This window comes from Amia ocellicauda, chromosome 7, assembly GCF_036373705.1.
Source record: "Amia ocellicauda isolate fAmiCal2 chromosome 7, fAmiCal2.hap1, whole genome shotgun sequence".
NCBI lineage: Eukaryota > Metazoa > Chordata > Actinopteri > Amiiformes > Amiidae > Amia > Amia ocellicauda.
This window is the reverse complement of record NC_089856.1, coordinates 3,778,788-3,795,344: the sequence shown is the minus strand read 5'-3', so window position 1 is coordinate 3,795,344 and position 16,557 is coordinate 3,778,788. Positions and strand designations below refer to the sequence as shown.

At 49.7% G+C, this 16,557-nt stretch overlaps 1 protein-coding gene across 1 annotated transcript in view; it reads left to right on the top strand.

The window, feature by feature from the left end:
* Positions 1-16,557, top strand: part of palm3 (paralemmin 3) — a 29,024-nt gene that overhangs the window by 9,088 nt on the left and 3,379 nt on the right. Inside the window, exons 2-7 of the mRNA XM_066707992.1 lie at positions 10,400-10,451; positions 11,224-11,304; positions 13,444-13,553; positions 13,655-13,757; positions 14,766-14,790; positions 16,173-16,289. Of these exons, the coding sequence (XP_066564089.1) occupies positions 10,407-10,451; positions 11,224-11,304; positions 13,444-13,553; positions 13,655-13,757; positions 14,766-14,790; positions 16,173-16,289 (481 nt within the window). The 5' untranslated portion in view covers positions 10,400-10,406. The remainder of the gene's footprint in view (positions 1-10,399; positions 10,452-11,223; positions 11,305-13,443; positions 13,554-13,654; positions 13,758-14,765; positions 14,791-16,172; positions 16,290-16,557) is intronic.

Genomic DNA, 16,557 nt, shown 5'->3' with positions numbered 1-16,557 from the left:
GGCTCTTCTCGTTCGCCTTAACCTCTGGGCAAGACGGATGTATCGGTTTAGCCTGTCATCTCCCAGACTCTCAAATCCTTAATTCGCTGAACGACCAAGCCACATGGGCTACGGGAACAGGGTCTTGGGGAGTAACTGTCATCTCACAGTAACGTCCCTGTCAGACATGCATATCAAAAATGCCAGGGTTTACCACGAGATACTCCCAACGCAAAGCCAGAGTGTTCACTTGCGGTTGGCGTGTAAGAAAAACAAACCACACACTCAACACACAGTCGCTCTGGGAATAGTGTTTGTGCCCCCTCAGTGGTTTCTGCTCTTCCTCGCAGTGTGGATGTTGTGCAATCTGGGGCTTCGGTCCCTGGTATGACGGGAGGATGACTCTGGGTCTGTGTAGCTGTGCACGTCTCTCTCCCTCCCCCACCGCTGACTGCTATGAATGTGCTTCTTTATGGGAATGGGCTCGGTGTAGCTTACAGATAAGGCATTGGTGGAATAGTTGCAATATCTCCATCCTGGGCTGAACGTAAACACTCTGCCACATGTGAAAGGCAGGTTCGCACACCCGCGCAAATTTGATTTAACCACAGACGTACAAGAAAAATGCTCTGATGGTACAAGGGGCTCCAGAACTCTGCGTTGCACTGGAGATGACCTGTGGGCCTCGATGCGTCTCCACACAAGGTTTGAAAATGCAGGTGGGAATTATTTCGCTGACAGCGACTCCGGGTGTGTTTTCAGGGCACGTGTGATCATCGAGGCTGCGTTGTTTTGGTCAAAACAGCCATAGAAGTTGACCACATCCCTAACTACCGTCCGTCTCATTTGACGAGAGATAGGAATGTCAAAAAGTGCTGGAAACACAAAAAAACAAACACAGAAACAACAATAAAACAAAAACTATAGCTGTGTTTCAGTGTACAGCTGTGAATATCCAGTGCTGGATAGCTGTGGGGAAAAACAATCAAAACTGTGATGCAATGGGGGTGTAACTGGCTTCTCTGAATTTACCAGAGAGATTTATAATGCCACACACATATAAGTTGAATAGTCTCCCTCCCTCGCTTCTCCACACACGATTTCCAAGCAGAATTCCTTACTTCTACACCCACTTTCCACCGCCTGGGCTCTGGCCTGGAAACACGGCCCATCCCCCGTCTTTTTCCCCCCAGATTGCTCAGTTTGGAAGTTAGCAGGGCCAGCGCACACATTCCCAATGAAGCGCGCCTTTGTGATCCAGGCAGTTGTGTTATCCTGCCTGTCTCCGGGGCTTTAGCACTTTAGCACAAAATAAAAATAAAAACCCTAATTAAGGCTGGCTGGGAACGTTCGGAGCCCACATGGTTCGACCATGCCCGCTTCTGGGTTAGTGTCGTGCCATCAATAACAGGGGAGCGACCCAAACTGGGAAACAAGGTGCCGGCCGGCCCTGACTCCTTCCACGCGCAGGAAAATCAGCGAAAATAAAAGAGTCTCATTGACCCGCGCCAATCCCAGAGCTGCAGGCTGTTGTACAAACAAAAGCTGGAGCAAGAAAATCAATCCTCTGCACATAGTTTTTGCACGGACCAACGACTCCATCCCTGATCCGGGGATCGCGAGAGTGCCGACCCACCAATCAGTGACTGACGATCGCACGGATATCGAGTGAATTAAGTCAACAGTCGGTGCGTTTAAATCTTGGAGAGCCAGGTGCAGCTCGTCAGATCCAGTGTGGCGGGAGTCTGTTAGCTGTTTTTCCAGGTAGGCACTACAGTGGGGGGCATTAATGAGTCAATACTTTACTGAGCAGCTTCTCTGAGACACAGAGGTTTTTCCTGACATTGTTGAAGTTAAACTCCTTCAGTTTAAGCTGGGGCGCAAAGGAGGATTGCGGATATATATATATATATATGCAGAAGGTACAAGTACACTAATAAGCTTAAAAGATTAAAGCCTTTGAAGATATCCACTTGGAAAAGGCATAAATGCGAGAACTCTCAGTGTTGCCTGGAGCGCTCCCAGCTCCCCGGCTCAGCATGAACACACGGCCACCGTGTCCTAAAGTCGTATCAGCCGAAAGACGATGTGAGCGATACAGCTGTGGACAGCTCCTGGAAATCCCAGCGCACCGCTTCTCCGCAGCGCTGCACCGTGCGCCACAGGAAGGCCGGTAATTCGCGGTGGGAGCAGCAATTCCCCAGGATCCTCCAAAGTGATTTAATTGGATCCGATTGTTTTACAAAATGGTGCATTCTGGGCTGGGGGGGCAAGTTTCAACCTGTTATAAATGTAAACAATGTCTGCCATTTCAGAGGCTGTCGACAGTCATTCTTACTGAAAAGCAAAAGCATCATGGGATGTGACCTCATGACCTCTAGTACAGACACAGCCTTTAGGAAAATATTATTGCAGTTAAGCTGATGGAAATCTGATCAAAGATATTGTCACTGTCGCAGCTCACGTTTGATGCTGTCTGTAATTTCGGGGGGGGCACGCATCGATTGGCGTAGGTTTATATGTTTATAAATCGTTTAAAATAAAATAAACTTCGGGATTCACATTTGCAGTAACCAAAGAGGCAAAATGGCCGTTTCTAATGAAGACAGTGGGGTGCTAACCAACCATCCACTTCACACCAAACGTTGACAGCTTTCCTGGCACAGACGCTCACCAGCAGTATGAGAGAGATCGCCAGTGGAGTTTACCAATTAATCGAATAATTCCGATTTGTAAATTGGCTTTACATTGACTTCGTTAGTAAAACACTAAATCCAGTATAATGTGCATAAGCTTTAGTGAGTGTATTCACAACTAACTGGGCCAAGCTGGCTGGACTGTATGCAAATTACCAAACTGCCAAATTACCAATTGTCTTCTCTAGAGAGTAAAGTTCACCTGCTGGCTTTGAGGTCTGGATTGACCAACTACACATATGACCCCTGACTCGGGCAATCATTAATCCGAGCTGAATTCATGGCATGCAAAACGTTTTTCAGCTTCATACGTCCTGACAGAAGTGAAAACCGTGACTGGGCTCTGAGAAAACCGTTCAGGTAACTCCCTGCGAGCTCGGGGTGTGGAAGGCAAAGTCTAAGCTCCCCAGTATTAAGTGACACTAAGTGTGGTTTTCGTGGCATTTAAATATCCAACGGTGCTCGTTTCAGTTTCAATAACAGGCCCATTGTGTGAGGCCCCAGCCGGAGGAATATCCCTACAGAGGGGGCATTGATCTCTCCTGCCTTACCTCGCCACTGTGGCCCGTTTATACCAGAGAGCCAGGATCTCTCAGTACACGCCACTCAGACTGCTGTCAGTGGGATATTATTTGTCTCCTGTAATGACTGTAAACACAGGTTTGTGTCCGACGCCGCGGCTCCGACACACCCCCGTCTGGGTCTTATCCCGTCACCGCCACCGAGACAATCACTGGTTGCGCTCCGTGCGAATCCATTGGAAACACGGTGTCTCTTAAGAAGTGTTCTCCCTCCCCCCTCCTTTGTCCTTTTCCACCAAAGCTGAAAGCCTGCAGAGCTAAGATGACAATCCGTGTGTGCGTCTCGAAAGGACGGCCGCCGGATGATTGTCGTTGTCAGGGTGTGGAGTGATCTGTAGCTCCTGTGGGTGGGGGGGGTTCGAATGCCGGTGTTTGAGTGTATTGCACTGTGACAGAAGCACCTCCTGCAATGCCGCTCGTGCAGGTTTGCATCACGGGGGATACGGCACAAATTCACTGCTGCAGAAACACTCTTACAAGTCCCCTCCAATATCTAAACGTGTCACGACGGTGTCCGAATAGGGGCGTAATCTCCCTATGTGTCACACGGGTCAGTTGTGACTGGGACGGTAAGCTGGTCCAAACGCAGTCTTTGACAACAGCAGGTTAATGGTACACAAGAGGAGGCTGTTTGGTCTCTTATGCACACATCTGCCTGTACAGCTGTAACGGTTCCTCTGTCACTGAGTTTATGCTCCGATAGGAACACACGCTGATGTGTATTTGCGGTTTACAGACCACGCTTTGACAATGAGTCGCGTGTAACGGACATCAGTGTGGAGATCCGAGTTAACCAACTAAATACATGCTCTCAGGCAACAGTGTTTCAGAAGGAGTTGTGCATTACTCTCAATATAGGAGCATAAACTCTGACCTTTGACCCCTGTCCTCTTCCCACCAATCAACAGCTTTAACTTGACCTTAATCAGAGGGAAAAAAATAAAAATCTTGAAAGGTCAGAAATAGAGGCTTGAACAAAATACAATCAGTAACCCCCGTAAGAAATAATTTCACACATCTGACACTAATTAGGGTTTAAGAACGTTAACTAGGACAGATTTGGCATCACTGCTAACGAGGAATTTGGGAATCCCAGATGTTAATGCAATGTAATTGCACAGCAGATATATTTCTTGGAGCACTCAGCCCTCCCTGCGCTGGCCTTGTCCCAGTCCCGGCCTGGGGCATCGGCTGACATAACCTCCCGCACCTGCTGAATTACGGACAGGAATCGTGGGGTGTTTTCATCGGGTTTGCCTGTTTGCACTGAAAACGTTGATAACTTGCTTTGAGGATCTGTGGCTGTTGTGAGCAAATGAATATTTCAGATTCCGCGTATCTCTCTCTCTCTCACTCCCCCACACAGACACAGACACAGATGCACTGATACGGACCAGAGTGTTGCCGACAGTATTGAGAATCTGAAATATGCACGGTGTCATCGGAAGTGAAAAAGGACTCTGCAGATAAAAATTAACAAAGCCTTTGGTCAGCCTGTATTGATGATTAAGCTGCAGTCCTGGAGCGACTGCCTCGGTCGACTGCTGAGATAAGTTTGGCTGAGCAGCTAAATAAAACATGAAGGACAAGGAAAACCTAACTATGTTCTTCTTTACTTGACTGGTTTCTAGGACAGAGAATCTAATTTCTCACTCGACCGTGAGCGCGCCGCCGTTTCTCCAGTTTTAAATGCCATTTGAAATGTGACGGGCTCTTCCTGCCCCAGAAGGCCATCGATATTCCATCTTTCCAGAATGTTTCCATACTCCCAGAGAGGTGAAATAGGAGGGTTCAGTTATCTGGGCAGGGGGAAATAAATTCAGTAAAAAACAGAAACCGGTGATCTCACACGACAGCCTGTGCAGCGAGGGGGAAGAGGAGTCGCAGATTGTGCACGCCGACCAGAGCGCTGCTGGTTACGGCTCCAGCGCCCAATCAATGCTCGCGAAAAGCGGTTATTAGCAGCTGCAGCTTGTCGGACTGAAGGTGATGTTCTCCAGCGGAGCTCCGCACGCGAGCCACCAAGCCGGACTCACGCGGTTTCCCCGAAACCCCTCTGCCATTCAGTAACTATTGTGTTTCCTTCCTCAAAAGCAAACAAAGGGGAACAAAAACAGCCCAAACAATTCCAGTGGCTAATGTAACAGCGCAAACCAATCACCTAAATCAGGACAAACGAGTCCGTTTAGGGTTCAATCCAATGCCTTCCAGTGAAACCAGCTGAGGCAATCCAGTGCAGTGGCGACGGCACTAGGCGCGTCCCTGTCATATGCCATCTGTATGGTTTACTAGCCGTTGGGCCTTTTTTTTTTAATCACGAAAAAACACTTCTCTCTTCTTCCTGTTTTGGGGCCGAATGCAAGGAAGTGCACGTTCATATACAACTCAGTGGTTCTGTTCCAGGGAGTCTGACACACAAAGAGCTCCCCTCCCCCCCTACCCCGAATACATCACCCCGTTCCTCATCTCCGTCAATCAAGACTTAACATGCTTGCCTTGCTCTGCTAATAGAACATTTCAGGCCGGGTGCCGAGGGACACATTCCCTCTCTCCCTCTCTCTCTCTCTCTCTCTCTCTTTCTCTCTCTCTCGCTCTCTCTCTCTCTCCCTCTCTCGTGTTTGCGCATGTCTTGGGAGTCGAGCGGGCATCTGTTACCGAGAGGGGGCGGCGTACGGGAAGGGGGGAGGGCAATAGATTCCAGGGGAATGGACAATTGTGGGTCTATATTGTGCGGCTGTAACACACAAGAGCTGTATCTCCAGCCAACAGGCATATCACAAAAAGTGGAGTAAGATGGAAAATGTTTGGGCCTCTTCCATCTTTGCAGCCTAAGACTTGCCGTTGCTTTCAAGTGCTCTTTTATCTCCAGGAGAAAGAGGGAGCATGTTCTGTTATCTAACCTCTCTCTCTGCCATTGTCTCGCAGTGTCTTGTCGTGTTGAGTCTTGTTCCCGTTAGGGGTTTGACAGTTGCCAATGCCCAGTGTTCAGTTAATACCCAGAATAAAACCCTCTCTGCTTTGCATCGCTTGTGTAAATGTGCTCACTGACATCAGCAGCGTGCTGGTATCTGTGCCAGGCTCCCCGTGTTAACCCTGTGTACGCTGGCTCTGGGGGGGGGCCAGGCTCCCACACAGAGGGCCCAGCCAGGTGTGGGTGAGGTCTGTGGGGCGTTTTGCTCAACAAAGACTGTCTTTATGTCCCTCCCCCTGGGTTTTAAGAGAGGATTAGCCGGAGATAACACAGTGTAAATACTGTTTTGACTCACAGGTTAGGAAACTCACACTACCTCACACACGGTCAGACCGGCACGTCTCTGGAGTCGTGTGAATAGAGGCCGCTTCCGATTCCCACTCCAGGTCTTTATTAATTTTAATTTAGGATTGAGGACAAGTGAGATGCTGTTGTCTGGTGATTTTGTTGAGATCTATATATATAATATATAGATTGTCAAGTTCTGAGAATCTCCCTGTTCATTGCGGATGTTCAAAGCCAAAGAAGAAATCGATATATTTAAAATCATGAAGCTTATGACCTCATGGCGCTCAGTGAGGTAGTATCCCGTCATCTTCATCAGAGAGGGGGATTTGGGTCGTGCCCATTGCCGGACAGGGAATCTGCTCTGGACTGCGCAGACAGGGGCAATGCACAGGCGTCCGACAAAACTCCTCCAGGGCCCAGGCCCACAGTGGGCCATTACCACGCAATACATGCCATTACCACGCCTGGATTAAAGCCACAGGCACTAGCGACTCTTGGCACCAACTAAGGTGCAGCACGAGAGTGACCTCAGCCATGACTTCAGACTTCGGCTTCTTTTGCATCTTCGGCACCCCGTTACCACTTCCCACGCCTCGCCTGGCGGCAGGGGTGACTAGGTGTTGTGGCCTGAAACCCGTCCCATGCAATCCATCCCACATGAAAACACACAATGTGGAAACTGAACCCCCGTTGGAACAGATCCGTTTCGCAGCAGAGAAGAACGAAAGGAAGAACTTGGCCTTTTTGGCATGATTTGTGCAAGAGGAGCATTCCTAGCCAATAGGAGAGTTGCCAGACAAGATGGCTGTTTTAATTGCCTTTAACTTAACTTTTAACTGCCTGAACCCCCCCCCCCTTAGTGTTGAACAAGCTCAAATCCAAGAGCCGGCTTTTCTGCGGTGCGCAAACTGCCTGCCTAATTAATGTACAGTAGAGCGGGCACATTGCCAATTGTGCAAGTCAAGCACCCAGATTCTCCCTAGATTTGAATCTGTGTCTGTGGGGTTTGTGCAGAAGAGCTGTAGACAGGGAGTACTGAATGCGTAGCCTCAGAAACTGGCAGGTCCCACATCTCGCCCCGACCAGGGAGCTCCCAGCAGCCCCCCTGAGGTCTCGGTATAGGGGGCCACAGTGTGAAGGAGACACTCCAGAGTTAGGGACAAAGGACCAGGTCAACACTTTGCTCCAACGCCTCTGAACTGCAGACGCCAGCACTGGGTATGGCTTTGATTTGCAGGCAGCAGACTCTGAAGTGAAATCAAAGCAAACCTGTGTGCCTGGAGTAAAAAAGAAAGAAAAGAGAAGAAAAAAAAGTAATTTGAAGCCTTTTCACTGTGCATTAAAATCCGGCTGTGTTCGTGTCAGTTGTGGATGCGTTGCTGTGGTGACTCGGAGCAGTGAAGGAACCCTTTGTACTTTTATGTGGCTTTTAAATCTGAACCGGTTTCTTTTGGGCAGCAATAGTCCTGCCTCCCTGATGCTTTCTGGTAGGAAGCATTAGAGTGAGGAAAATGGATATTTCTCTCCTGCACGTCTCCGCCCTTCTCACCTTCCTCACATTCTGTTGTGAATCTGATTATTAGTTACCACCCGAATCACATCATCTCATTATGTACGAAACGCACAGGCCAAGGGCTCCGGGGATGTGGCATCCCTGCTGTCGGTTCAGACGCCAAGAGTCGTTGTGCACAAAGCCAACAGGATGCGTGTTATCTGCACTTTACCACTCCTGGGGTTGTCGCAGAGCCCGGTACAGGGGTAAGAAGACTTCCGCCCAGAAACCCTGCACAACGGATGAAGGTGTGGAGGAGGTTTATAGAGAGACGTCGATACAATGGGTTATAGATCTCCGCTGCCTTCTGGCTCCCTGGCCCGGGTCAGTGTGCATCAGGCCCCCGGTTCCCCGAGGAGCTCTTGGTAGACGCAGTGCAGGGCGGACAGAGGAAAGGCACTGATTACTGCCACCCCCGCCCTGCCCCCAGCTCATACAGACACACACAGAGACAGACACACACACTCAGACAGACACACACAAGATTCTGGACGGACTGGCAGAGCACACTGTCCTCTTGTGATCTTTCCTCCTCCCCGCAGTGAGGGCCACTCGAAGCCCTTCAGCCTGAAAACACAGAACCCACTTCCGCAAAATACCAGGAGAGCACTAGAGAACCACTCAGGATATAGGCACTGTGTTGCTTTATTGATGTGTGTGTGTGTGTGTGAAAGAAAAGAAACCAACAATGTGTGTGAGCGTCCCCATATCTTCTATAGTGCTCACTGTTCCACCTCGCGGCCCACAGTCTGGCAACCCGGCTCAGAGCCTCTCTATCGGGATCTATTTCACAGTGACTCTATCCGATCTGCAGCATATGCAGGCCATTTTGCGTTCTTTATTTTTTTTTTGAGCTAAATATGCAAATCCTGTTGTGACAAATAAAAACCACACCAGATCGGTTTAATTAACGTCAGCCTGGTTATGTCAAGCTCCATTTCGTCTGGCGCGTGAGCTGGAGCTGGCCTGAGCGGCTCGGAGCTTCTCCTCACTTTGGGTCCATTAGCTGGAGAGCTGAAGCCGTCGTTTTCCACCGTGTCAGTTAAAGCTCAGCTGTAAATTATGCCTAATCAAGCTCTCGACTTTAATAGGCTGGCAGGGTTTCAAACCAGGGGAATAAATCTCCCTGCCCACAGCGATTTCTCAGTAAAATGAAATATAAAACATCTCTCGCTCGCCTGGGCACTTTTCCCAAAGCCATTCTTGTGAGTGAAAATTACAGAAGCCGCTGTGTAAAGACGAAACAGATCGCACAGTATTTTAAACCAGATACGGAGCGATAAATATGATCCTTGGTCTCGCATAAAGGTCAGGAGATGTGGCCGATCGCCGGCTCCAGGGCCTGTGGGTGGGGGGGGGGGGGGGGTGTAGACCAGGGTTGAGTATCGGCTGCGGGGCGAAGCCTGGTCCACAATGAGAGATTAGGTCTAAGATTGCATCGAGATGAGGTTGAGGATGAAAAGGGCACGCGGAGAGGGACAGTGTCAGAATCGCTCGAGAACTTTTTCCTCAGACAGACGTTAAGATGTGTCGGCCAATCAGGGATGTATAGAAAGTATGTCATGTGACCTCGTTTGGGCTGCAGGCAGGATTAGTGCATTTATATCTACATCGCCTTCCCAGATTGCGACGATATCTGCCAGTGCGACCGGCTCCGGGTGAGAGGGGTGAACTCGACTCACTCCTGACCCGCTGAACTCACACACGCAGCACACAACCCGAGCCGCCCAGACTCACGGGCCGAGGCGCGGCGGGGTGCAGCTCTGCGGGCAGCGGCAGGAGATGAGTCAGTTTCCCCCGTGCTGGTGGAGGGGCAGTGCCACTGAACACGACTAAACACAAGCAGCGCTGCGGCATTGAGGGCAGGAAGGCCAGACCTTTCCAACGAGTTCTGATTTCAACAGAGATAGTTCTTGTCCATTCTTTTATCAGTAACTTGAAGATATATTTAAGAAATCACTCAGTGTGTCCATCCGTGCCTGTTCGGTTTTGTGTTCTATATAATATCCTAACATTGTTCTGTGTTGGTTGTGTTTGCTCAATATTTATTGCCAAATAGACACTTGATCTCATTATGTATCTACTATCCAGTGAAGGCATGTTAGTTCGATATTTATGCTGCATCTGTTTCTCTGCTGATGCCGTTCTTGTTCTGTTGTCCACAGTCCTTCGTACTTTGTTATTTTCAATATTTTTCGTTCTGTTTTTATTTTATGTTGTAATCTCTCTGACCTGTCCGGGAACTACAGATGGAAATCAGCCACTGCCCCCCCTCAGTTGTACTGAAGGAGAGACAGCTGACCGAATCTCTTCTTGCTGTTGTGTGTTGCAGGGTCGCCATGGACGAGGCCGAGAAATACCAGCAGAGGCTGCAGGCCATCGCGGTGAGTGGGGGGCCGGACTGGGGTCAGGGGCTGGGCTGGGCATTGTTTCATAGATTTAAAATCTCTACTGAGTCTTTTTTTTTTTTTAATAGACTACTGTCTGATATTAACACTCATTTCGACAAAATGTGTAAGTAGATCTACCCCCCCACCTCTACTCTCACATCCACAGTTCTGTGTCAAGGCGCAACTCTCCCAGCTGTCTTAATCCGGCCTGAGACAGGGGTGGGCTCAGTTTTTCTCAGCGCTCGTCAATTAACAGTGTGCGACTAAAAGACTTACATGCATTTAGCATCAAACAGTACAGCTGGAGCAGGCCAATCACCACTAACACTAACCCTCACATACTAACCCTCACACAGTTCTGTAAGCTGACCCCCACTCCCCTTGCCGTCTCCAGCCACTAAATAATTCAGCGTATGTGTGCGGAGTCTGGGCAGGACAGCCCCGTAAACCGACACCGGGCCCAGACGCGGCCCACGCCACACTCAGACAGTCCGGACCCCCCACTGCGGCCCGTTACAGTTTCCCGGGGGGGGGGGGGCCACAGGCCTGAATCTGTGACATATGAGAACGCCGATAAACACACAAGAGCGGTCACAGACACGGAAACTGTGCTGTGTTATTTCTCTGTGTGTTGTTTGGTGAAACGTGTTCTGAGGGCACTATGCATGCAATCAAGCTTTATCATCCGAATTATTACCGTTCTTATTATTATTATCGCTAATGGAGAAAATGCCTCTAACGTTTTGTTGTGTCTCCCCCACCTCAGGAAAAGAGGCGCCTCCAGGAGGAAGAGGAGCGCGCCCGGAGGGAGATGGAGGAAGAGCGGCTCAGACTGCAGCAGCTGAAGGTACGAGCCGGGCTGGGCGATCAATTCCCCCTGCTCTCTGAAAACAGCCCCGATCCTGAGATGATGCAAACGAGCGCAATACGGCGCAGACACGGATCAGACGCGGCTGGGTCGGGCGGTGGCGTGGCGTTTTGGGCCGTGTGGGGGCCTGGGGAGGAGGCTGCGGTAAAGATGAGAACACAGGTCTTCTCGTTCAAACGGCAAAACGGCACGGGTCAGGAGACTCGAGTGCTCTGTGGTTCAGCCGGGCTTCATTGAGAGACAGGATTTCACAAATGCAAACACACTGCGGTTTGTTTGTGGACACAGATGCAGGTGCCGAGTGTTTCTGCGAGACGCTGTGGGCTCTGAGGCCGTCGGTCTGAAACCATACCGTGTGGCACCGTTAGCGCCTCCCTCCCCCGGCCTCTCCGGAGAAACTTGCTCTCGTTTCTCGCCGCCTTGATTTCCTCCTCTGAGCTCATTTCGTGTGTCTGTTTCTGCGCCACTCCGAACGGTGTGCGCCCATTGTTCCCACATGGGCGTCCCCCCCTTCCTTGATGAAGTCAACACAAGCCACACCGCGAGGGCCGTTTCTGTGTGTGAGAGTGTGTGTCGGTGTGTGTGCGCGCGTGTGTGTGCGTGTGTCTGTGCGTGTGCGTGTGTCTGTGCGTGTGAGAGTGTGTCTGTGTGTGAGTGTGTGTGCGTGTGTGTGTTTGTGTGTGTGTGTCTGTGTGTGAGAGTGTGTGTGTGTGTGTCTGTGTGTGAGTGTGTGCGTGTGTGTCTGTGTGAGTGTGTGTTTGTGTGTGTGTGTGTCTGTGTGTGCATGTGTGTGTGTGCGTGTGTCTGCGTATGAGAGTGTGTGTCTGTGTGTGTGTGTACGCGTGTGTGAGTGTGTGTGCGTGTGTGTCTGTGCGTGTGAGAGTGTGTGTGAGAGAAAGAGAGAGTTAGTGTGTCTGAGTGTGAGTGTGTGTTTGTGTCTGTGAGAGTGTGTGTGTGTGAGAGAAAGAGAGAGAGAGAGTTACTGCACTCAGAAGCACAGTGGAAAAAACCCTCTGCTTCTCTGAGTGCACTTAAATATCTTGTCTGTTCCCTGATTGGAAGCAGAGTCACTTAGTGATGGTGTAGAGAAGGAGTAAAGTATAGTTCTTTGCTTTAATACATCATCCAGAAGTCTTTCATGTGGCCGTCATCGCCTCTCCTCGGCCCCCGAAAAACAAACCTGTTGACAAACCCAGTTGTTTGGACTGTTCTAAAGTGACGATCAGAAGCCCTCGCCGATACAGCTTTTGCGGTCTTTACGGCCGATCCGTCTCCTAAGAGCTGCGGTGCCGAGTTTGACATCTGAACGGAGAAGCCGGCCTGACGTCAGTACAGCCCTAGCTATGACGATGCGAATAAGGCCGTCGCCAAAAGCCGCAGGGCTGCGAGATCCAGGTTCGGGAGACCGGAGGGGTTGGTACCGCACTTCATTGTAGCGGGGTGACATGAGCTCTAAAATCATACAAGTGCGGTACTGCGGGACTACATGAGCGAGCCGACAGAGCAGATACTGTCATGTGACGTCAGTGTTTTTCTCCAGAGTATCTCGCAGACGGGGAGGTGGGCTAGACAGGCTGTTGATTTTGGACGTCCGCGTCTGTTTCAGGGCAGGAGCTGATGGTGACTAATACACATACAGAACAGCTGAGAATAACACACACACTGTCAGCCCAATCCAACACCTCACTGCAAATCAGTGTGTACATGCTTTTAGCTGAAGAAACTGTTGCCTTTTTAAATTTGTATAAAGAACACACACACACACAGAGACCAGCCCTCGTCCGGACTGTATTGAAGCTGAAAAGCCCCGTCACTCTGTGATGTGATTCGGCTCTAAGCCCCGGCTTTTCATTCCTGACAATGTTGTCTGTAATGGTGGTGCAACAGACAGTAGAAGTAGGAGAAGACTTTTCCATCAGGGCCAGGAGTGAGACGACGAGAATCCAACCGTGTCATCAGCCAGGGGAGTCACGGCTGGAGTACACCTTCAAGCCGCTGAAAAAGTTATAAATCTCTGTAAGAGGCAAATGAGCCAGAACGCGAGTCGGCCCTGGGGCCTGTAAACCACCGTGGCTGTGTTTGACTCCCTACCCCAGCTGTCTGTGTCCCGGCCCACAGAGGAAGTCCCTGCGAGACCAGTGGCTGATGGAGGGCCCCCCGCTCACCCCCGAGCCCCCCAGTCCCCGCTCGCCGCTCTGGAGCCCCCCGGTGCAGCAGACTGAAGACAAGTAAGCATCGCCGCACACACGTGAGCCGGGCCGGTGTGTGTGTTTGTGTGTGTATAAAGCGGGTTTGGGACAGGGAATACAGAAATCTTGTTCGTTCTCAGGCTGCCGAGCCAGGCCTCAGTGAAAGATGAGAGGAAAGTGAACCAAGTGGAAGAAACTCGCAGACTGAAGGACACAGCCCAGAGTGGGATGGAGGCGGCCAAGGTACGAGGACAGGGGGTAGGACTGGACCTCCGGGACTGTATATAGCGCCATGGTCAGGGTTAGGGCTCTCAGAGTGCTAGAGTCATTCTGATCTAAGTTATTGTCTGTCTATTAACACAGTCCCTTTGCAAGCTGATATCTCAAAGTATAGCATAGAATAATCCAGCACGTGTGTGTGAACTGTGTGCAATCAGCGCCATCACCATCTCAGAAGCCAGATCAGTGCAGCCTTTGATTTGGATACACAGCAATAAACAATAAAAGCAAAACCAACTGGGCCATGAAGGCCATCAATCAATTACAGATGAGTGACAGATAAGGTCAGAAGGAAAGGCTTGGCATGGACTTCAGCAAAGCCACCCTCGCCCATTTCCGCTTTCGATTGTTTATATGTGCGGCACCACAAGACATGCAGTGTGTAAGTGGGGCGCTGTGTAAATACCATTTCCTCACTACACATAGCTACTCCCTTTAGTAACTGACGAAGCGTCTCACCGTATTTCAGGCAATAACACAGTGTTGTTTCTGAACAGGCACTTCATTAAAGCCTGAACACAAAGCCCTGTCTAATTCATTTAAAGGATTATTTGAGTGTTGAAAGCAGCTCACCAGTGACCTCTTGTGTTGAAGTGTGGGAGCGCAGTCTTTTTGCATTTACACAGCAAGCAATTTAGATTTTATTTCTCTAAGCATTCTATGTGAGCATCCGAGCTGCTTAACAACGCAGAAAGCAGAAAAGCCTTTTTTCCCTGCTAGAAGCACTTTCATCCAGCCTTTGAGACGACTGAGTTCTGTGAATCCGACCCGAGCGCTGGGAGGTGAAGATTCATTCAGAATCAGATTACTTTCCAGTTTGAGACACAGAGACCCATTCGTCTTGTTAATATGCGTCTTTTCCGCTGTAATCGTGATCAAATGTGTGTGACAGCTTAGTGTTTTTAACATGACTAATTGATGGTCAGAACAGGCTTTCATCTCAGTTGACCTGTCTGTCTCTTCTTCCCGCAGACGGGCACCGAGGAGCCGAGAGCGGGTAAGAGCAGCTATCGGTGTGCGTGCGTCTGTGTGTGTGTAGGGGGTTAATCACATCTCCAGCTATTCCAGAAGCACTTAAACTGCAGATGTAATGAAATATAGGTCACCACTTTGAAAAAAGCTTTCCGCCAACCTCCCTTCAGTGCAGTTCGCTTTTAAAACAACAGGCAGAAATGAATAAGAGAACAATCCGTCCACAGAGCCCCGTGTGAACACGAGCACAAACTGTCCCGTTTCCTCTCTCCCGTCCACAGCAGGGGCATAAATCTCAGCCAGCCTGCTCAGTTACGTGCTTGGTGTTGTACCCAACGTATCTGATTATATTTTGATATATAAACGATGAAATGTCGATGCACAACGAGAAGCCAGACCAGCTGTGCCCTTCCGCTAATCCGCCAATAATTGCTTAAAAGCTCGATTCGATTTCACCTTTAAACCAAATATACACAGAACTCAAATCATGTTAATTGGTTTGTTTTATGCAATTTACGCCAGCTTATCTTGGGCAGAGGCTCGGCTGCCCGGTGAATTCCTGCCACGAGGTCCGGGTGTGACCGCTGTCTTGTGACGTTATCCTGTGCTGCTGACTGCTGGCGCTGAATGGATGGTAGAGTTTGTACATCGAGAAACGGTCAATCATTCTCTGATCTCGCACCCTGCCTTTAAAGGCCTGGCCAGACTTCCTGGACCCGTTCTTCCGTCTGTCTAGACCGCCGGTCCTCCCCGGAGGCCGTAATTAGATGTCCGCTGCCGATTTCAGGTGAAGAGGCGAGCTGTGAAGCAGCAATTTCAGAGCCACAAATTGCAAACAACAGCTAGATCCAAACCCAGTGTGTATATACGAGTGTGTCTCTTTACTTTATGTTGAGTCACGGCTGCCAAGTTCATTTGAGGATGTCTGAGAGTGAACTGATGGGGGAGTCGAGGGTATTTTTTTTTGTTTAGTATAGATTCTATTTTAAAAACATTAGAAGAAAGTGTCCAATCGAGAGGAGGCCATTCGCCCCATCGTGCTCGTTTGGTGTCCATTAATAACTAAGTGATCAAGGATCCTATCCAGTCTGTTTTTGAATGTTCCCAAATTGTCAACTTCAACCACATCGCTGGGGAGTTTGTTCAGATTGTGACGCCTCTCTGTGTGAAGAAGTGTCTCCTGTTTTCTGTTTTTAATGCCTTGAAGCCCAATTTCCATTTGTGTCCCCGGGTGCGTGTGGCCCTGCTGATCTGGAAAAGCTCCTCTGCTTTGATGTGGTCGATGCCTTTTTCAAATGAATGTCATGGGATAGTTACTCATAGATAAGAGGAATTGAAAGTTGACCAAAGACAGGGCTTGTCTTGTGGGTGGGTGTTTGACTGTCCTGTCCCTCCCCTGGTGTCCAGACCCCACGCCTGTCCAGCACAGCGTGACCCCCGAGCCCCCGAAGCCCGTGCCCCGAGTCCGCAGAGTGCCCCCCGCTGAAGACACTCCCCTGGAGAACGGCCAGGGAACCAGGACAGGTAGGGCAGATACTGTGTTGCTCCACTTTGTCAAACCACATGCTGGTCAAACAGTAAGATCCCGCTGGTCTGCATAACAATCCTCCTCTCATCAGCAGTGAAAGACTTGTAGCGGTAAATAAAGTGCGTTTTATTTTTAACAGCACAGCTAAATCAACAAGTGAATTAAATAACAGGAAACTAAATGTACTATAAACTTCAATCAGTTTTGTTCTAGGGAAGAGACAATAAAGTACGTGTTGAGGAATTTTATAGGAGACATTGTGAA